At 42.2% G+C, this 22,254-nt stretch overlaps 1 protein-coding gene across 3 annotated transcripts in view; it reads left to right on the forward strand.

Annotated features, from left to right (window-relative positions):
• The window catches only part of ARHGAP6 (Rho GTPase activating protein 6), a 475,738-nt gene that overhangs the window by 404,087 nt on the left and 49,397 nt on the right, over positions 1 to 22,254 (forward strand). For all 3 annotated transcript variants that reach the window (XM_034757089.1, XM_034757097.1, XM_034757105.1), the window contains exons 3-4: positions 7,168 to 7,239; positions 20,158 to 20,414. In XM_034757089.1, coding sequence (XP_034612980.1) covers positions 7,168 to 7,239; positions 20,158 to 20,414 — 329 coding nt within the window. The remainder of the gene's footprint in view (positions 1 to 7,167; positions 7,240 to 20,157; positions 20,415 to 22,254) is intronic.

Below are 22,254 nucleotides of genomic sequence, written 5' to 3' on the forward strand. Positions count from 1 at the left end.
TGCATTGTCAACAGGATTGTTAATTAACTTTTGATTTCAGAATCTTTATTCTAGGTGATGATCCACAAATCACAAGACTTTTGGTCCCTGGCTGGGTATTCAGGGCTGGCATATGGAGACAGAATAATTTTTAATGAGCAAATTTGGTATGGAAATCCATAAGACAACAAACTTGCTTCATGAAACCATTTATAGTCATTTTTCAGAATAGGACTGCACTACAAGTAAATCCACCCTATTTTTTTTACAAACAAATTTACTTGTTTAGTAATATTCCATTAAATGAAAATTACCATGCTTACAGCTCCTATAGAGAAATATTAAATTGAGTTTCCATGTTTTTAAAATCACATATCCTTCAATTACAGATTTATCATCTTCTTCTGTTTTGAATAAGCCGTGGGGTATGATATTTATCTCCCAGATAAGTCCCCTCCACACTGAATGAAAGTAACCCTTTGTTGTAGAACAGATCCTGTTTTCTTCCATAAATGGACAAGAAACACACGTCTTATAGAAAAAGAAAGATGCCAAATAAATGAGTTTATTTCTTCACTCAGTAACCCCATGAGGGACAGAGAATATTTCCTTTGTTGAAAACAGCTAAGAATTAAAATAAGCGAAAGGCTCTGTAAGACTCTGTGTGCATAAAAGAAAAATGCACCTCTTCCTTTTCTGCAAGTTTCTTTGCATGTGACCTACTGAGAAAGACTTGTCATATAGCTTATTCATACAGACCTTGCATAAGAATAATAGGAGTGGTAGGATCATATTCTTGTTTTAGAATTGCTTGAAACTTATTATGATGGGAATAATTCCATCATATCATACAATAGTAGTGAGTTTGTTTTCTCAGTAACATGACATGGCAGGCACTAATGCTGTTATCATTTTACTGTATATTATTTTAATTTAAAATTAATTTCATATCATGGAGGGCTGTGCTAAGGCTGAATAGTATAATGACCTAAACTCCAGATAGCCAAGCACTCCTGGACTTTAACCCCAGCTACACTACTGACTTGCTGGATGATCTTGGGCAAGTCACTTCAGGCTTGGTTGTGATATCCTTCCTTACACTGAGTAATATCTGTAGTAGGAAGAGAGCCTAAGACATAAGCCCTTGTATTAGAGGCCTGGTATGAGGCAGGACCTGGTGGTTGGTGAGGATCTAGATTGTTGAGTCGGGCTGTAGCGCGTTCTTTCCTCCTTTCCCATTTCTCCATTTCCTGTTCTCTTTGTTGGGTCTCAAAATGTTGGGATCCTTTCCTCGAGATCCTTCTCCATTTTTGTTGGATGAAGGCTTGGGTTTCCTATGAGTTTATGTCAATGTGCACTTCTTTGAGGGTTCTTTGAAGTGCTTTTTTTGCCTTCTCCTCATCCACTGGCCTTGACTCAGTTGTGAGAACATGACATGCTTCAAGAGCCAGTTGTTTGGCATTCAGAGAACATGACCAGCCCAACATAGCTTCAATGTAGGAGGTTTTGGCTTGGGACAAAATGCTGAGGTTGGTGCGTTGGTCATCTTTCTTAATTTGGAAGATATAGTGGAGGCACCATTGATGGTGATTTGGAGCTTGTTGGTGGAGCACTTTAGTTTTGTTAAGTATCAGAGGGGTAGCCGTGTTAGTCTGTATCCACAAAAACGACGGGGAGTCCGGTGAGACCTTAAAGACTAATGTAGAACTGATAAATGAAATTGTTTTTAATTGTTCACTTTATTAATGTAACTTCATAAGTAAAGTTTTATGAATGAAACAACATTCATTCATAAACCAGTTACCCCAATATCTGGCTAATTGACAATTAAGATGCTTGTTAAGATCCATAGCTGTTCAGCCAGTTGCTCTTGTAAATTTCACTGTCAATCCAATTTCTGCTTAAATCACTAAGACTTGCACTATTTCAGTATTGTAACTTCTGTTCACCATTCATTACACTTGACTACATTGTAACTTCTGTTCACTGCCATCCACTACACTTGTCTATATTGTAACTTCTGTTCACTGTTTGCCATATTGTAATTCAAACCCCATTTTAAAATGCTTACTCCATTTTGTAAGTGTTTGCTGCAACCTTCATTTTTGCAAACCTGCTGTAATCTTATTAGTTTAGTTTAGATGTCTGAATGAGGTATGTATGGATGATGGAATCAACCTCCAGCCCCAGCCTGTCCTGATGAAATAGAGTTCAAACACCAACGGCTGAAGATGCAGACAAGAGCCCTAACAAAGTAAGAAGAGTCCACCCCAAAAAGAGAAGAACAAAGCCAAGTCCCAGGCTGAAAGTCACATCTGCAATTGATGGGTGATCAATCACCAAACCCAGAGCAGGGTGACACAGCAAGACCTATAGACTCTGGTTTCAAACTAAAGCCTACAAAAAGGATGGGTGAGATGGAAGACTTTGAAGGGTAACATTCTGCTGCCAACATGGAAGGGCATTGGTGCATGCCCAACAGAGACCCAGCCCTTCCTTGTGCCCGGCTTTCCTGGCCAGTTAGCTGCCACAAGCTACGAACCCAAGCCACGAACTCAAGCTCATTGTGATTCTGGAAGGATTTCCTCAGCAATGGGGAACTGTCAGTTGAGGAGAATTTTGGCAAGGATCTTTCCGGAGGTGGACAACGAGGTGATTCCTCTATAATTTCCACAGTCTGATTTGTCTCCTTTCTTGAAGATGGTCACAATCATGGTATCCCTAAAGTTGGCTGGGATTGCTTCTAAATGCCAGATCTTGAGGATTAGAGCATGAAGCTGACGAGCCAGTTCTTCTCCTTTGAAGATTTTGGCAGGGATTCTGTCAGCTCCAGATGCCTTTCATCTGTTTGATGGCTTTCTTTATCTTGTTCCGTGCTGATGGGGTTCTAAGGTTCTCCTTGATAGGATGTTGAGGGATTAAATCGAAGATGTTTTCATCAACATTGGAGTTACAATTCAGGAGGTCTTCAAAGTGTTCCTTCCATCGTGAATTGATTGATTTTGTTGTCCTTGAAAATGTTGGCTCTATCCCTGGATCGAAGGAGAGTTAGCCCTTGGGTGCAGGGTCTGTAGAGGGTTTTGGTAGCATTGAAGAATCCACGCATGTCATGGGTGTGGGCGAGTTGTTGGATCTCCTTCACTTTGTTCTCCCACCACTTGTTCTTCATTTTACTGGTTTTCCTTTATGTCCACCATCAACTCAAAGCTGAGGTTCAAAGGAAAGGAATGGACTGATGACCAGTCTTACCAGATGAGTATCTTTCTCCTGGTATTCTAAGGCTTCTTTCTGTTCTCCAAGGATGCACTCTGCTAAGGACTCTGCTCAGGATTCTCTGCCTCCTCCACCCACTGGTCCTTTTTTTCTGCTGCAGACCCCTTCTCTGATCCTGACAACTTGTGCACTATGTCCCAGCTTGAAAAGGCACATGCACAAAGATGTAGAAGCTAAGGCTCACTCGTGTGTAAATTGGGGCTTTGCATGCATACATACATTTGCATGTGTTCAATCCTGATTTTTTGTGTGCAGCAGGTGTTACTCGTGCATTTTTTAGAATCTTGCCCATATTTCTTATGCCAGTGCTTGACACTGCTTTCAGTTGAGTGTATTGGGAGTAAAACAGCATTGCTCTAAACATGGTCCTTTTCGTAATGTTATTTGGGCAGAGAGCGTGTCTTTTGGTTGTCTGCAACGCTATTATAGAATGGAAGTTTTAATGTCTAAAATGTAGAGATACCAAAATCTGTAGACATTTATAAAAAAAAAAAAAAAAAAGAAATGCACATGAGGGATATCTCCAAATGTGGGCCAAATTCTGAACCTGAGTTGAATTATTTCTGATTTACACTAGTGTAATTGAGAGCAGAATTTGACATTTTATTCTAAAATATGTTATACTTTTTTGTTCTTAACAGGGACAATATTCAGGCTTATATTTGAAAGTGTATAAAAATAGCTCTGTCTACCTATGGTAGAAAGTATGAATAATACTGTTATATGGTAACATGTCTGCTGAATAACCCTAATCATAAAGCCTGTTCGTTAAATTGCTTTGTATAAGAAAACATGCTGAGGCGATATTTGTTACTCTTGCTACCATACAAATGAAACAAATATAGTATACATTTTCTTTTGTGTATTACAAAAACAGCATGTTAAGAGTAAACATGCATTAATCACTAGCTAGAGTAGTGCATACATTCAATATAGGTCTATTATATTTCTTTGATATTAGAACACAAAAAGTGACAAGTTAAAGCAGGCACATAACTTAACCTAGAGTATTGAGTTTATACCTATTATAATGTCATTTTTGTTGACTTTTCATTATATTCTTAAGAAAATAATGGTAGCCAGCCTTTTGAAATAGTTGTCAAGAAGAAACCTGCCTACCCTGCAACATGAACTCTTCAGTGCCTAATACCTCAGAGAATTTTTTTTTAAATGTACTATATTGAAATAATTGTTCTTCTAAAATTCTTATCCATCTGAACTGATCTGGACATACACAGATTGAAAGCTCGTTGTCTGAGGAATCTGGTTTTTGAAGTTGGTCAAACTGACATCAGAATTCTTCCTTGAGTCTTGTTTTTCTCCCCACCTGTCCCCAAGATATTAGCTGTGTATCAGTGTAACTGAAATATAGCCCCGTGATTACAGGTGAGGCATAAGTAGTAGGATTGTGGAATCTGGTTTCCACTTGTCTAACAGTAACACCTAATACTTAGGCAACTCTCTGCTAGATAACTCTCTGACACCACATTCTACAGGCCATTACCCTCTGATCCCACTGAGGGGTACCAAAAGATCATATGCTCAAGAAACTCCCTGAAGAAGCACAGGAACAAATCTACACAGACACACCCCTAGAGCCCCAACCAGGGGTATTCTATCTGCTACCCAAGATCCATAAACCTGGGAATCCTGGACGCCCCATCATCTCAGGCATTAGCACCCTGACAGCAGGATTATCTTGCTATGTGGACTCTCTCCTCAGGCCCTACACTACCAGCACTACCAGTTATCTTCGAGACCACTGACTTCCTGAGGAAACTACAGTCCATTGGTGATCTTCCAGAAAACACCATCCTAGCCACTATGGATGTAGAACCATCTCTACACCAACATTCCACACAAAGATGGACTACAAGCCATCCCTGATAATGTCACGGCAAACCTGGTGGCTGAGCTGTGTGACTTTGTCCTCACCCACAACTATTTCAGATTTGGGGATGATTTATACCTTCAAGTCAGCAGCACTGCTATGGGTACCCGCATGGCCCCACAGTATGCCAACATTTTTATGGCTGATTTAGAACAATGCTTCCTCAGCTTGCGCCCCTACTATACTTGCGCTACATTGATGACATCTTCATCATCTGGACCCATGGGAAGGAGGCCCTTGAGGAATTCCACCTGGATTTCAACAATTTCCACCCCACCATCAACCTCAGTCTGGACCAGTCCACACAAGAGATCCACTTCCTGGACACTACAGTACAAATAAGTGATGGTCACATAAACACCACATAAACTACTGACCGCTATACTTACCTACATGCCTCCAGCTTTCATCCACACCACATCACACGATCCATTGTCTACAACCAAGCCCTCAGATACAAACACATTTGCTCCAATCCCTCAGACAGAGACAAACATCTACAGGATCTCTATCGGGTGTTCTTAAAACTACAATACTCACCTGGGGAAGTGAAGAAACAGATTGACAGAGCCAGAATGGTACCCAAAAGTCACCTACTACAAGACAGGCCCAACAAAGAAAGTAACAGAACACCACTAGCCATCACCTACAGCCCCCAGCTAAAACCTCTCCAGTGCATCATCAAGAATCTACAACCTATCCTGAAGGACGATCCCTCACTCTCACAGACCTTGGGAGACAGGCCAGTCCTCGCTTACAGACAGCCCCCCAACTTGAAGCAAATACTCACCAGCAACTACACACCACACAACAGAAACACTAATCCAGGAACCAACACCTGCAACAAATCCCGTTGCCAACTCTGTCCGCATATCTATTCAAGGGACACCATCATAGGACCCCATCATAGGACCCAACCACATCAGCCACACCATCAACTGCTCGTTCACTTGCACATCTACCAATGTGATATATGCTATCATGTGCCAGCAATGCCCTTCGGTCATGTATATTGGCCAAACGGACAGTCTCTACGCAAAAGAATAAATGGACACAAATCAGACATCAAGAATTGTAACATTCAAAAACCAGTAGGAAAGCACTTCAGCCTCCCTGGACACTCAATAACAGGCTTAAAAGTGGCCATTCATCAACAAAAAAACTTCAAAAACAGACTTCAACAAGAAACTGCAGAACTGGAATTAATTTGCTAACACCATCAAATTAGGCCTGAATAAAGTCTGGGAGTGGCTGGGTCACTACAAAAATAATTTTCCCTCTGTTGATACTCATACCTTCTTGTCAACTGCAGGGAATGGGCCACATCCACTTTGATTCAATTGGCCTCATTAGCACTACAAAAAGTAATTTTCCCTCTGTTGGTATTCACCCCTTCTTGTCAACTGTTGGGAATGGGCCACATCCACCCTAATTGAATTGGCCTCATTAGCATTGACCCCCCACTTGTTGAGGCAACTCCCATCTTTTCATGTGCAGTATATTTATACCCGCTTACTGTATTTTCCACTCCATGCATCTGATGAAGTGGGTCATATCGCACAAAAGCTTATGCCCAAATAAATGTGTTAGTCTCTGAGGTGCCACAAGGACTCCTAGTTGTTTTTACTGATACAAACTAACATAGCTACCCCTCTGAAACCTAATACTTATGTATCATTTGAGATCTTTGCACTGTGCAAATTGGTGTGTGGGTGGATGTGCATACTATTGTCCCACCTCCTCCATAGACCCTGTTAAGGGCACAGAATGGAAAGAGTCTCAGTGCTCCCCTGAACTCAAGGATTGTGACTGTCCCTGGCATTTGTCTCTCTCTCTCTCTCTCTCTCTCTCACACACACACACACACACACACACACACACGTAAAAGGCTCCTTATACCCTTTCCTCTCTCAGTATGCCCACTCATGTGCAATTGACAATTTTACCCTATATATTCTAGTTTATGGATAACGCTACCTTAACTATTCTTTCTCCTCACATATTTCTTATTCTTTCTCTTACAGATGGACAAAAGAGGAAAAAATCCTTAAGAAAGAAACTGGACTCATTAGGGAAGGAGAAAAACAGAGATAAAGGTACAGTGAAGATTAAAGAAGTACTTATTTATCTAATAGCTGTACATTTTTATGAGATTTGTATATTGAAATGTGTATCTTCTGCAATAGGACTGTGTTACCTAAACTAATACGTTATCTAGTCATTTATTCCCCAATGGAAAAAAATACTATATATTATATTGTATTTTTTTTGTCACTGCCATAATCTAGCTGCACTGTGCAACATAAACTTTTGTTACGCAAGCAATATTTTTTTCCTAGCAAGCGGAATTTATTGTTTAAAACATGGCAAACTATCATTGCTACTGTACAGTGAGTTTGAAATAAGTTCAGGGTGACACATATAAGGCCAAATTTTTGAGGACGCCTCAAACCAGACTCTAAAGTTGCACCCACAGTTTTGTGCTTGTAGATAATTGTGTGTCTAACATTGCAGTCACTGTTTTAGAAGAGGCTCTAGAAAAGTTGGTCTGGAATCAAAAACTATAGTTATGAAAGAGCATTAATGGCATTTAGCATTCTGACATGAATGTTGATATACTAATTAACTGCAAGAATGGAGCTTTGAAATGACATTTTGTAACTAATATAGCTACTGAGCCAGTGTAATTTTTTTAACTGTTTGTGCATTTCTAGAAAGGACACACGTTTGTTTCAGTTTGTTTTGTTAATTTTTTAATGTCTCATCAATAAGGCTCCAGGTTGATCTGAAATGTGTGTGAATAAATGTTATAATTAAGCTTTATCACATTAAGATTGCTGATAAATTTCAGGAAAAAAATGAAATGCCTGTGTCATGTTTATTTTTAAAGATTTTTGTAATAGTTTTTCCCATTGATTTAGGTGATTCAATAGCCTAACTAAATTATGAGCATTATTTGTTGAATAAGTTAATGCAAATACACTTAATTTTTCTCACCTTACATCAAATTTCCAGCTTTTAGCCTTATTTATTTACCCATATTTTTAATCGCCATACTTTTCCAGGAGTTTCTTAAAACCAAAATTCAGCTTTAAAATACAATTGAACAGATTATAGTGCAATGCAGACTATTACATGCTACAATAGAGTGAAGTATTAATTTATTTCAGTTTTATTTTTCTTATGACTATAGTTCTTCTATTCATTGAACTATTCAGGACCATATAGAAGCAGTCTACACACACACTGAATATAACAACCAGGTGGAGGCAACTGCACCAAAAGACTATCATCCAACAAGGTCTTGGGTAGTACATGGAAAATGAGGGGTCTCATCCTCCACTGATTCATGGATAGTTGACACTTTATAAACTATTGCATTCAACAGCATGAATCTAAGACTAGGTTGCTTGCCTGCAAACATCCGTAGGCTCTTGAGAGCTAACTGCTTGTATTTGGAACGTGGTTTAAAAAAAAATTCTGTTGATAATTCATTTGGCAAAATAGAATCCAGCTTACTCTCCTGCAGCAGTGTCGCTCTGGAGTGATAAGAGAAGAAATATTAGTAAAACCTTACGTTTGTCACGAAGCATAGCAGATGTAACATTGAACACATACAGAGGCAGCAGAGGGGGAAAAATCCAATACAGTATAGCACTGTGTTAAATGTAAACTACTAAACAATAAAGGGAAAGCAGAATTTTTCTTCTGCATAGTGAAGTTTCAAAGCTATATTAAGTCAATGTTCAGTTATAAGCTTTTTAAAGTACAACCATAATATTTTGTTCAGAGTTACGAACATTTCAGAGTTACGAACAACCTCCATTCCCGAGGTGTTCATATCTCTGATATTTTACTCCTATACTTTATTTTACTCTGATACTTTACTCCTTTTTGAACAAAGAATAACTATATTTTAATTTTTTCTTTCAGTGTGCTACCTTGCACTTGACTGCAGTAAATTTAATCATCTACCATGTTGCTCAGCTTCCTAGTTTTTTTTCCCCCACAGTCTTCTTTAATCTTGAGTAAACTAAGTAATTTAGTTTAGTGAGAAAATTCTGTTTGCTATTCATCCAATTTTCAAGCTAGTTAATAAACAGATAGTAAACAACACTGGTTCTAGAACTGATTTGTGACATGCTTTATCATAAACTCCTTATGCACAGGGAACTGGCCACTTGTTCCTACACTCTGTCTTCTGTCTGTTTACCAGTTTTGAATGTGTGGCAGGATTTTATCTTCCATCCCAGGGTTTGAGCTTCTTTAATAGTCTCTTGGGGGGAGGGATAGCTCAGTGGTTTGAGCATTGGCCTGCTAAACCCAGGGTTATGAGTTCAGTCCTTGAGGGGGCCACTTGGGGATCTGGGGCAAAATCAGTACTTGGTCCTGCTAGTGAAGGCAGGGGGCTGGACTCAATGACCTTTCAAGGTCCCTTCCAGTTCTAGGAGATTAGATTTTATTAATTAAAATCTTTATTTACAAGATTTTTTGAGAGTCTAAGGACTTGTCTATGTCTGTATAGTGCATTAATGTGTACCAGCTGGGATGCAAATTCCACTGCACACTGTCTATGTGGACCCTGCTGATGCACACTAAAAGTTCCCTAGTGTGTGTTGATATAGGTCACATCCTATGTCAGTGTGCAGTAGGGAACTTTTAGCATAGACCAGCAGGATCCACTCAAATAGTCAGTGTGTGACACGTTAGTGCACACTAACACACCATGTAGACAAGCCCTAAATAAATTGTATCTACTTGTTCTCCTTTAGTTGGTGTTCTGTTCTCTAGTGTAATAGCTGATTGTAAAGATGAATTATGTATTTTGATAACAGTTCAATTACTTTTATAGTACCATCACAAACTTTTATTTTCCAGAATTGTACTTCCAGAGCTATTTCAATGCCTCTTCTTTCTTTTTTTCTTTCTTTCTTTCTTTCTTAGATTCATAGATTCATAGATTCTAGGACTGGAAGGGTCCTCGAGAGGTCATCGAGTCCAGTCCCCTGCCCGCATGGCAGGACCAAATACTGTCTAGACTGTCTTTATGTTTATTATTAAAGATAGCATCTCACTTTTGTTACATGTAAATGCTTACCCTAGGATTACTCTTTTCCCCATATTTCATTATGAAAAAGATCATTTAAACAATATCTTTTTTTTTAAATCACTCTAGCCTTTTTAAATGTTTCTTTATTGTGTATAAGTTTATTTCATCCAACCACTGACTCTGAGAGGCTCTTGCAGTACTGCTTAGATACTTATGAATATTTTTTTCTATATATAAGGTATTTGTTCTTCAGATTTTTTTCTTAGCTGTAGAATGTTACCTGCCAACAATTTCCATTCTGATAGCATATCTTAGGCTGGATTTTTGTTTTTTATTGGATATGGTTTTTTTTTTAATGCATCTTGCTACGTAGGGCTGAATCAGTACCATAAGCAAAGGGCAACATATTGTTTGTGCTTATTCCTTCTTGTTTTTACTTACTTACTGGTGTTCTGTAATACTTATAATAACTTTAACTACACATTTTTACCTGTTTCTGTGCTGATTCGGTGGATTTTAATTTCTTATTTTTTCCCCTTTGGGCTGTTTCAAACTTGTCTCACTTAACACGCCCACCCCCTCCTTCCAAATACTCTATCTTGAAGTTTAATATCAGAAGCCTATATGTTCTACTCCTGCAAAAAATAACATACAGGGGAACAAATGTGTGGGGAAAATCTCCTGTTCTACATGAGCCACAGAGTCCCTATTTTCCCTTCTTTCTTCAGAGGCTGCTGGATTGATGGAGGTGGCAGATAGGTAGGCAATAATGTAGAAAAAGGGAGCAAAGGGCCAGGAGACCATAAGGATCCTGGTCCCCAGCTGTCGAGTGTGTTCACCTGAACAGAAGGGTTCCCCCCCTGCACTGCTCTGCAGCTCCCTCCCAGCCTACAAGAACAATAGCCACTGCCCTGAGCTATGCTCTGTGACTCTATGGAAGGGAACCACAAAGCACTCACTGGGAGTAGTGCTGCCCCTTTAGAAAGCCGCTTTGCTGCTGTTACATGTGGATTGGCTGCAGGTTTGAGGCGTGAAAGGGCTGTCTGTGTATATTTAGCAGTATATTATATTTAGCAGTAGGGTGACCACACAGCAAATGTGAAAAATCGGGACGGGGGCGGGGGGTAATAGGAGCCTATATAAGAAAAAGACCCAAAAATCGGGACTGTCCCTATAAAATCGGGACATCTTGTCACCCTATTTAGCAGAGTGGGTGATGTGGCCAAAGGAGGAGTTGGGCCACCATCGGGCATAACCACTTTCCAACTCTGCAGGTCCTCACCATAGTTTCCCTTGTGGATTTGCTCTCCTCTCCACTGTACATGCAGCATATGAACCACAGTGACTAAAATGTGCCTCTTGGTATTATTCCCCTCTGTGAGGATGTGATTACACTGTGATGACTATTAATGAGCCAATCCCCCAAATAATGGTCTCTGTGTTACTTGAGTGCAGGTCACAGCTAACCTTCCTTCTTTTATGCTTCACAATGAGCAGAGTGTTATCCCCATCTCTTGCATGATGTTTTTTTAACAAGCCTTTCTACCATTTATTTTATAAAGAGAATATCTCCCAGTACAGGGCAACTGATTCAAAACAAACACTCAGCTCTATGGACGTGGGCCATACTCACACAAAAATGGGTCATGAGCACTCATTCACGGTTACTTGTCCCAAGTTCTCCACGACTAGTGACCCAGCCTAAGAGCTTGGGCTAGTAGCGCCGTTCTTCAGGTCTAGGAAGGGGGCACAGTTAGGGCAAGGAAGGAAATAACACAAGTAGAGCAATGTGTCTAGGTTTCCAGAACACCCGTTATGGGCTAGATTATGGCTGTCCTTTATGTTGGTGCAAAGAACCTTCCCTTCCCTGGAACATCCCCTGTGCAGGACCTGCCGCAGTTGCAGATCCTGCGCTTTGAGGGGCCCAAGGACAGTTACCTCTGTGTTTCCCCAGGGATGAATAGTGCCTGAAAAGGGGCAGCGAATGGAAGGGAGAAGGTGGGGCCCTGCTCCCTGCCCTTGGGTACTTCTCCCTCTGCGCTAGCCCTTAAGGCAGGGCAGGCACATTGTGGGAAGCAGGCTTGGGAAGGATTGTTTTTCCAAGAGGTGCATCCTCTCCTTGATTTCTCCCAAATGGTGCATCCCTGCACTATCCTCAACAAATCACGGTGCCCTAGAGGTACAGTCTAGCTTCATCTATCAAAGGGGCACAATAATACATATTTTACTGGGTATTGTGTGATTTAATCACTGATATTTCAGGATCAGATCTAGTTTTACTCACTTAACAGCAGATTATATCTGTATCTATATCTATCTATAAAGTATATTGCTAGATATATAGATATATACTTTTATTACTTCTGCATGAGTGAAAGTATCAGTAGCCAGATAAATCCCAGTGTTTTCTAAGGTCATGACAGGCAGGAAAAGAAAACTGAATGCTCTTTAGTCAGATTTATATCAGTGTTTTGTCATTTTTGACAGCTACATCTATCATCATTTAATTAAATGGGAAAAGGCTCAAAAACTTAAGTACCTTTTTGTTTGTTTTAACTGCTTTGAGTGACTCATCACAGCAGGGTACAACAAATCTTGGGGGATGTGAAAAGCTAAACATTAGAGCAAGCACCCCACCCAAATATTGCAGTCATTGTTTTCTCTTCTCCACATCCTTGTATTTATAGTCACTCTGGCCATCCCTCTTGTCTGTGTGTGTCCCTAAGCATTTCCCAAACATTCTGTTTTGCTGCTGACAGTGAGTGCGCTCAGTTTGGGGGAGTAATAAAATGTCAGTGTTGATCTGAATGGGATGCCTGGCATGCTGACTGCTGAGATCCTGTTCCCTTACAAATTCACTTCTAATTTTGATGACAGGAGAAACAGAGCCATTCATCTGTCTCTAGACAGTGATATGGGTGTTAGTTTAAGCATCCCTTCTTTGACTGTGCACCCTTGCATTCCAGAGATAGATGCCTCCTTGAAAGGATTTCTCCTGCAAGATTTTATCAGTGAGCTGATTCTTCGCTCCCTCTCCCACAGCCTCCTCTTAAAAACATATAGTGAGGTATTTTCCTTGAACACTAACTAGAACCACATAATAAAATTCAGAAGGTACATGCATAGTGACATCATTGCGGGAGTTTAAGTGTCTGCAATATGGTACAGTATGATCGTTCTGTTTTATTTTAAATATTTTATGCTTTCAAAAAACACTAGAGATGGACCATGAAACTTTTAAACTTGATTTGTTCAGCAACTGAGAATTATCCAATTTGCCTGTGTTTCTGTGTGGAATGTAAACATTTAGGGCCCAATTCAGCCTCCTGAACCTCAAGGAGGCTGTACCTGGTGGATTTTTTTGACTAGGGGCATTGCTGGTTATTTCTAGAGAAAAAGCACTTCTGTGAATACATATTTGATTTGTCTTTGCAGCCAGAAATTCTGGAAACATTCTTCTTCTTCCATGCTTATTTTCCACCCATTTTCTGTGAATTTAAAAGTATTTCTTACTGTTTACACTCAGGCTGCTTCAGTAATAATTCACTCTAATGTTGTTAGTATGCCTTGGCTTATTCTAAGGAGAGAAGAGTTCCATAATAAATACAAAAAGTATCTTTTTCATTATAGTATTTTCGTTTCAGGCTTTATCAGTGCCCTATTGTGTTTTGTTTTATTAAATTGCTAAAACATGCCTCTTGTGATCTCTAAGCATCTGAGCAATTTTAAAAAACACATTATGTCACTTCTGTACTAATGTCAACTAAGAACTTAAGGGACTCTTCATTTAAAAAAATCAAAATCCTTCACACAGAAAAAGGCTCACTAAATCAAAGCATGGTGGAAGGCTGTATGATCTTAGACCAGCTAGCAAAGTTCCAGTTGCAGATCCCGCACTGAGAACACCTTGGGTGAAATCTTCACTTCACTCCATTGAAGTCAGTGGAAGTTTTGCCACTGACTTCAGTGAAGCCAGAGTTTCACCCTGCCTCCAGTCTTCAGACTCCGGAATTTAATTCTTCTTCAAGTGATCGTATATGCCCATTCCACTGTAGGTGTTTGCGCACCTCATGCACAGTTGTCAGAGATTTTTCCCTCAGCAGTATCCATCGGGGCAGCATAAATGCCCTCTGGGCCCTGGCACCATGACACATATGTAAAGGGCCGCGCTGACCCCAATCTCCCTCGGTTCCTTCCTACCACCAGTGACAGTTGTTGGAGCTCTGATCTTTGTATCTCCAAGTCTTCCCTTTTATAGTGTATAGAGTACCTGTAGAGTTAGTTTTTGATCTCGTGTAGTGTGTACGTATTTAGATATAAGAATAAGTTTAGGATCTTAATTTTCTAGAGTGGTTTCCTAGTTGGATACCGGGCTTGGTTCTGGAGCAATACCTCATTCTCCTGGCTTCAAAGACTGTCACTCATGTAATAAGTCTATCCCAGTGAGCTGCCCACACCCCAGCTTCCTTAAGTGTCTGGCAGAGATGCATGTGAGTGACATGTGTGACATCTGTAGAGGGTTCAAAGTCCAATTGAAAAAGAACAGGGCTGCCAGACTCAAGTTCCAGCTTAAGGAGTCTGCGCTTTGCCCGCTGTTGAAACCTTCCCACTCGGAAAGGGAACCGAGCAAGTATGAGTTGGCTGAGAGTGCTCTCCCTCTTCTAACTGAGCCTAGAGGCAGATCCTCATCGCTGGTACCTAAGAAGAGACAACAGAAGTCTCCCAAAGTCTTGGTACTAGGGCCTTTGAAGTCGACAGTGAAGACAACGAGCGGAGGCAAGAACTTGGAGGTGTGTTCAAAGAGGAGGCATCCCCAGACACAGTCTGTAACTCAGGAGGGATTACTGACTCTGGAGCCTGGGAAAGGTCTGCTGAGCCCAATCCTTGAAGTACCAATATATTTTTTAGTATCGCAGACTCCAGAGCCCTTTCTGGTGTCCTCTACACCCAAGGCTTTCAAGGCAGCCAGATTGTTGCTTAACCTGATGGGGCCGGCTTCCCCTACTGTTTAAGAATCTTGCTCAGTACCAAGATTGTAAGTGCACCCTCCCACGGTCGTGGCTTCAGCCCCGGAACACCATTTGGTACCGGTGGCTTTTACAGTTGTGTCTCCTCTCTATAGGGTGCCATCTAGAGGGAAGCCAGTGATGATCTTGCCGGTCCCCCCATCTCCAGACTCTCTGCTGGTCTCCCTGGTACCAATGGGGTCAGCTCCTCTTTAGTCTGAGGAAGTGGACTCCTCATCAGAGGAGTCAGGTCATATGTGTCTTGACCTAAGCATGCCAGCAGCCCCAGTAGGGAGCCTGCCCACTGTGGTATCAGCCCACAGCCTCATCACTCTAAAGACCAATGGCATGCACTTAGCTGGGTCCTGCCTCCATATCAGTGGCCCTCTTGAGTCTTCTTTCCACATTCTAAAGCCTTTCCACTCCCTTCCCACCCTTCTGTATCACCTAGGTGCCAGGAGCATCTGCAGCAAGCTCCCTGCCTGCCCTTCCCCCATACCGGGGCCAGGGACTCTCCTATGGAGGAATTGGAGAAGGGAGCTCCTCAACAAGCCTTAGCCTGTTCTTCTTCATCGCCTGATGAGAAGATAGTGACTGAGTCTACTAGTCCTGCTCTTGATAATTCCAGAGCTCATCAAGACTTGTTGATGAGGGTGGCTGTAGCTGGGAATGTTCAATCAGAAGAGGTATAGGAAAGATCACACAGGCTCGTGGACATTTTAGCTTGTTCAGGACATTCTAAGGTAGCTCTCCCTATTAATGGGGCTATCCTGGACTTTGTCAGGTTTTTATGGTAAACTCCATCTTCCCTACCTCCCAGTGCTAAATGCATGGAGAGAATATACTATGTCCCTTCAGAGGGATTTGAGCGCTTCTATAACCACCCTTCTCCAGACTCCCTGGTAGATGCTGCTGCCAATGAAAAAAGAGACAGGAACATCAGACCTCTACCTTGAAAGGGAAAGAAACACAAAAGCTAGATCTGTTTGGCAGGAAGCTTTATTCCTTACAGCTTAGGACCATGAACCAGCAGGCTCTGCTGGGTCAATATGATTTCAGACTTTGGAATAAATCTTGAAATTCAAAGACAAGCTTCTTGGTGAGACAAATCAGGAGTTCATTGCGATGGTGGAGAAGGGCAAATTAGTTGCCAAAACAACCTTGCTAGTGAGCCTGGTCGTGGACTGTGTGGTTCAAGTTATAGCTTCCGCCATCACTATGTGATCTTCATCTTGGCTGCAGTCGACATGTATTTTCCTGGAGGTGTAACAAACCATTCAAGACATCCCATTTGAAGGCCCCTTACTCTTTACCGATAAGACAAATAAGAGACTTCATAACTTTAAGGATTCAAGGGTGACTCTTGTGTCTCTGGGGATTTCTACACTGGCAACATAAAGAAAACCATTCCTCCCACAGCAGTCACAACTATTTAAGTGCTTCTCACTGCATACCCAAGACCTGTCCAAAAGGAGGAGCAGAAGTTACAACAGGCACCTCCACCTCCGCACTCTTCTGCAACTGCCAGTTCAGGCAAACTGGTCCTCTAAACAGTCATTTTGACCTGTTGGTTGACAGCAGTCAACCACTTACCAGACTACCATCTTTCTTCACTTCAATTTTTGCCAACCACCTATACCATTTCCTAAGTGTGTGGACCTGTATCACCACAGATCGGGGGTCTTAAGCATGGTGAAACTGGGATACACCCTTCAATTTATTTCTATCCCCCCCCTTCCCACTTCTCTTCCCTGTCCCTATTCAGGGGCCTCTCTCACGAGAGTGTGCTACTTAGGAGGTCCAGTCTCTTCTCCTTGTGGGGGCCATACAGGAAGTTCCCATGTCATTCAGAGGGAAAGGATTTTATTCCTGTTACTTCCTAATCCTGAAGGCAGAGGGGGATCACAGGCCTATTTTAGTTCTAAGGCAGCTAAGCAAGTTCCTAAAGAAAGCAAAATTCCAGATTGCTACTCTAGCATTATCCCTTCCCTAGGTCCCAGCAACTGTTTTGCTGCTCTCAACTTAAAGGATGTTTATTTTCACCTGGCAATTCACCAGAGACACTGAAAATTTCTCAGTTTCATGGTCAATGGATCCCACTATCAGATCACAGTACTGCCTTTCAACCTGTCAGCAGTCCTCTCGTATTCACAGAATGCATAGCTGTAGTAGCATCTTTCTTGCAAAGGTCAGGAATCCATGTGTTTCCCTACCTGGATGAATGGCTAGTGAGAGACTGGTCCAGGTCTCAGGAACTCTCCAATATAGCCACTATTCAGTCCACTTTCAACATGCTGGGGCGCCTAATCAATACAGAGAAATCTATTCTGACACTTGTTCAAAGAACAGAATTAATTGAGGGCAGTCGTGGATTCTACAGAGACCAGGGCTTTCTTGCTGGAGCAGAGGTTCCAAACAATGTGGGTCATTGCTCAAGATGTAAAGACACACCCTGTCACTTTTGTTTTGGAATTGCCTCAAACGTCTATGACACATGGCGGCGTGCACTTATGTGGTGCAGCATGCCAGGCTACACCTCAGAGAGCTACAAGTGGCTCAGCTCAGTGTGCTCACAGGCCGATTGTTACATGGATATGGTGGTTCAAACAACTGCTTAGGTCTTGTCCTCCCTGGACTGGTGTCCTCAAAGAACCTGCAAATGTTTTGTGAGGGAGTTCTTTTTGCCCCACCACAACAGTCACCCACTTTAGTCACAGATGTATTGGATCTAGGTTGAGGAGCTCACTTAGGTCCACTTCACACTTAGGTCCTTTAGTCTTCTCAGAATCTAAGTCTCCAAATAAATAGCAGGGAGCTTCAGGCCATCTGTTTAGCTTGTGTGGTGGTCCTCCTATCAAGGGATGGAATTCATTGGTATACACTAACAGCACAGCAGCCATGTTCTCTGTAAACAAACAAGGGGCTGGAGGTGGGGCATTAGTTAAAGTTATACCAAGAGGCAATCCTCCTTTGAAATTCCTGCATTGCCAGTTCTATCAACCTGAGAGTTGCTTACCTTCCAGGAGTTGAAAACACTCTGGCAAATCTCCTGAGCAGGTTGTTGCAGGTCATCCCAAGTGGTCTCTTCAACCAGATGTGACCAGGTCCATTTGAAAGCTGTGGGGAACTCCCCAGGTAAACCTATTTGCAACAAAAGAAAAAAAAAAGTCATCTATTTTATTCCTGAGCAGGTCACAGTCCAGTTTCACTGACAGATACCTTCCTGCTATCCTGGTCAAAAGGTCTGCTGTATGCTTTCTTGCAAGTTCTGCTCCTGCTCAAAGTGTTGTCCAAGGTCAAGCAAGATTCTTCTTTCCTTATTCTGATAGTCCCTGCATGAATCTGTCAATGTTGGTTTTCAACTCTGCTAGCACTATTGGTCAGACCTCTGCTGTCGCTCCTCAGAGAGGTGGATGTGATCTCCCAAGACCAGGGCCGCTTCCTTCATCCTAACCTTAAGGCCCTCCATCTGACAGTGTGGATGCTTCAAGGCGGACAACCTCAGAATGAGTTTGCTCTAGAGTCTCAGGGGGTGCAGGAAGTTCTGCTAAATAGCAGGAAGCCTTAACTTTTTCTACTTACCTTGCGAAATGGAAGAGCTTCTCCATTTGGTCCATACAAAGAGGGCCCTCCCAGCTATGGCTCTGATTTGCCATATCTTGGACTATCTTTGTTTCTGAAACAAAAAGGTTAGCTCTTAGTTCCCTCAGAGTCCATTTGCAGCTATCTCAGCTTTCCACCCTCCCATAGATAACCAGTCAGTTTTTTCAAATCCTGTGCCCATCAGATTTCTAAACAGAGTCTGTCTCCTTAGATATGATAATACAATAATGCTTTAATTCAAGATTCCGGGAGTACACTTTTTTTTCCCAATCCCTTGTTAATCTCAGTGAAAATGCTAAGACTTACAAAGGTGTTCTACAAAATACAGCTGGGCATTTGGTACCAATAGGAAGTCTGGTAGAAGCAGGGTATTTCTAAAAAGTGTGACAGAAAATGCATTTATAGGAATTTCTGCTTGTCCTTTGTTTTTAAAGCTGGAATAGCTTCCTCTGCATCCCTGTTTGTGTTGTCTGTGTGCCAAATTCAGCTCTGTATATGTGGCTTCAAAGCCAATGACTTTAGTGGAGTTGCACCCATTTTCACCAGGGATGAATTGGTCTCAAAGACTTAATAAACATTTTACTCTCCGTTTAGTTGCACAGCGGTGGTATTTTACGTAACTTAAGAAACTGGACTGAACCAATAGCTCTAACAGACAAATGAACTGACTCCATTAATCTCTCATGGCTAATAGCTCTAAAGCTTAATAATGACACTTTAAATGACAATGTTATTAACCAATTCACTGCTGATCATTTTAGCCGAAACATCTTAGGCACTTTTGAAAATTTCATGCTAAGGCCCTGGTCTATGCCATTTTTCTACCAGTATGACTATGTTGGTTAGGGGAATGATATTTTCCCCTCACACACTGCAAAGGCAGTTATGTTGGTATAAAGGTGCCTTATACTAGTATCGCTTATTCCTCTTTCCATATAGAAATAGCTACAGCAACATAAAGTACCATTATACTAGTATAACTGCGCCCACATCATGGGGGTCAGACTGCTTTATCTATACCAGCATAGTTAAGTCTATACAACTTTTGTGTATAGACTAGGCTGAAATGATTTTTCCAAGGTCACCTAGGGAGCATGTGACAGAGCTGGGAACAGAATCCAGATTCCCAGCAAGCCTATTATAGTGCCTTAACCACAGACTATGCTTCCTCTGCACTGTGCTGCTAGTATATAGGTATCTGGGAGTTATTACTGAGAGGGAGCTGTTACCTTAATGAGATTGTTATATAGTTGAAAATTGTCAAAGACATCAAGAGTCTTGGGATGATAGTTTTTACAAGTTTGGCATAAAGTGAAACAAATTTAACAAAATAAATAATTCTATTCTTCTTGCAGAATTCGTACCGCAGGCTTTTGGAATGCCCTTGTCCCAAGTAATTGCTAATGACCGGGCCTACAAACTCAAGCAGGATTCTCAGAGAGAAGAGCAGAAAGATGTGTCAGACTTTGTAGCCTCTCTCTTACCATTTGGAACTAAAAGACAGAACAAAGAACTCTCAAGCAGTAACTCATCTCTTAGCTCGACCTCAGAAACACCAAATGAATCCACTTCCCCTAACACACCAGAGCCAGCACCACGTGCCAGGAGAAGGGTGAGTTTACCCATAACAGGTTAATGCACACTGGGGAACCTGCTGGCGCCTCAGGCTCTGGTCAGCACCAAAAATTCAACTTGTGCATGATGGTATCTGACCACAGGTAAATAAAGCTGGTTGTTGTTCGAGCCATCCCTGTTTAATGGAGGAAGTTGTAATCTTAATAGTCAGCCTTCTTTCCCAACTGGGAACAAGATAGGAGAGAACAAGATGGACACTGCATGATTATTACAACACCATAAGGGATATGAGGCTTTCAGTTTTCCTCCACTTTGGTTCGAATTGGCCTGGGCTCTGACCTTGTGTATTTTTTTTTTCAACTGGTGATGGTAGATGGACTACACATATGTGACTGATGGTCATGGGTATTGTGACAAAGTTCCTTCTCTATCTTGATGGGTCCTGTGCTTATTGGCGGATTTTCTTGCCTCAGAGATTCACCATGTGGATTGGGGAACAGCCCAGAGACCTTCCCCTCTGGAAGAACCCACAGTCCAGGTCAATTGGGAGGTTTGGGGGGAACCCAGGCCCACCCTCTACTCCAGGTTCCAGCCCAGGGCCCTGTGGACTGCAGCTGTCTATAGTGCCTCCTGTAACAGCTGCATGACAGCTACAACTCCGTGGGCTACTTCCCCATGGCCTCCTCCAAACACCTTCCTTAGTCTCACCACAGGACCTTCCTCCTGGTGTCTGATAACGCTGGTGCTCCTCAGTCCTCCAGCAGCACACCCTCTCACTCTCAGCTCCTTGCACCTCTTGCTCCCAGCTCCACACACTCCCACCACAAACTGAAGTGAGCCCCTTTTTAAAACCCAGCCCTGATTAGCCTGCCTTAATTGATTCTAGCAGCTTCTTCTTAATTGGCTCCAGGTGTCCTAATTAGCCTGCCTGCCTTAACTGGTTCTAGCAGGTTCCTGATTACTCTAGTGCAGCCCCTGCTCTGGTCACTCAGGGAACAGAAAACTACTCATCCAGTGACCAGTATATTTGCCCTCTACCAGACTCCTATACCCCACTAGTCTGGGTCTGTCACAGTATTCACAGTCTAATTTAGAGTCCAAAAAACCCAGAAATTAATTAATCTAATTATTAGCAGCCACTAGTAAAAATAATTATGGTCTGATTTAGATGTCACGTACCTCAGAGTAAATCAGGAGCAATTCTATTAAAGTTAGTGAAAATAAGAGTAGGATAAACCATGTGTGAGATCCAAATCAGGCCCTTGGTGGCAAATCAGGCTCCTGCCTCAGCTCGTGGAGGGCTCCCTTGGCAGCAGAACAAGTGTGGCTCTGTGGCATGCGGTGGGAGCAGGAGTCTAGGGTCAGCACAGGTGTCTGCAATCACCATGCTATGCAGAAGATGATGTTTGCAAAGGAAGATTCCTCCCTCTACTGCTCACATCTGTGTAATGCCCAGCCCAGCTCCTCAGGCCATGTGCTAGTCAGAGAATTTGAGCACTGGGACCTGACCCAACTAGTGCTGATGTCAGTGGGAGTCAGATCTAGTCATTAATGCCTAAATTGAAATAGAATGTTGCTCCTGCATATGTAGGGTTACCATACGTCTGTTTTTTTCCCGGACATGTCCGGCTTTTTGGTAATCAAATCCCCGTCCGGGGGGAATTGACAAAAAGCTGAACATGTCCGGGAAAAATACCGGCCAGGCACTTCCCCTCCTGGGTTCCAGCTGCTCTGCTCCTCCCCTGACTCTTCGGCTTAAGAGCCAAGCTGCCCAAGCGCTCCAGCTTCGGGCAGCCCCCATGCCTCCGGACCCTGCGCCGCCGGCTGGGCAATTTCCCTCCTGGGCTCCAGCTGCTCTGCTCCGGCAGCGCAGGGTC

Source organism: Trachemys scripta, chromosome 1 (genome assembly GCF_013100865.1).
Source record: "Trachemys scripta elegans isolate TJP31775 chromosome 1, CAS_Tse_1.0, whole genome shotgun sequence".
Taxonomy (NCBI): Eukaryota; Metazoa; Chordata; order Testudines; family Emydidae; genus Trachemys; species Trachemys scripta.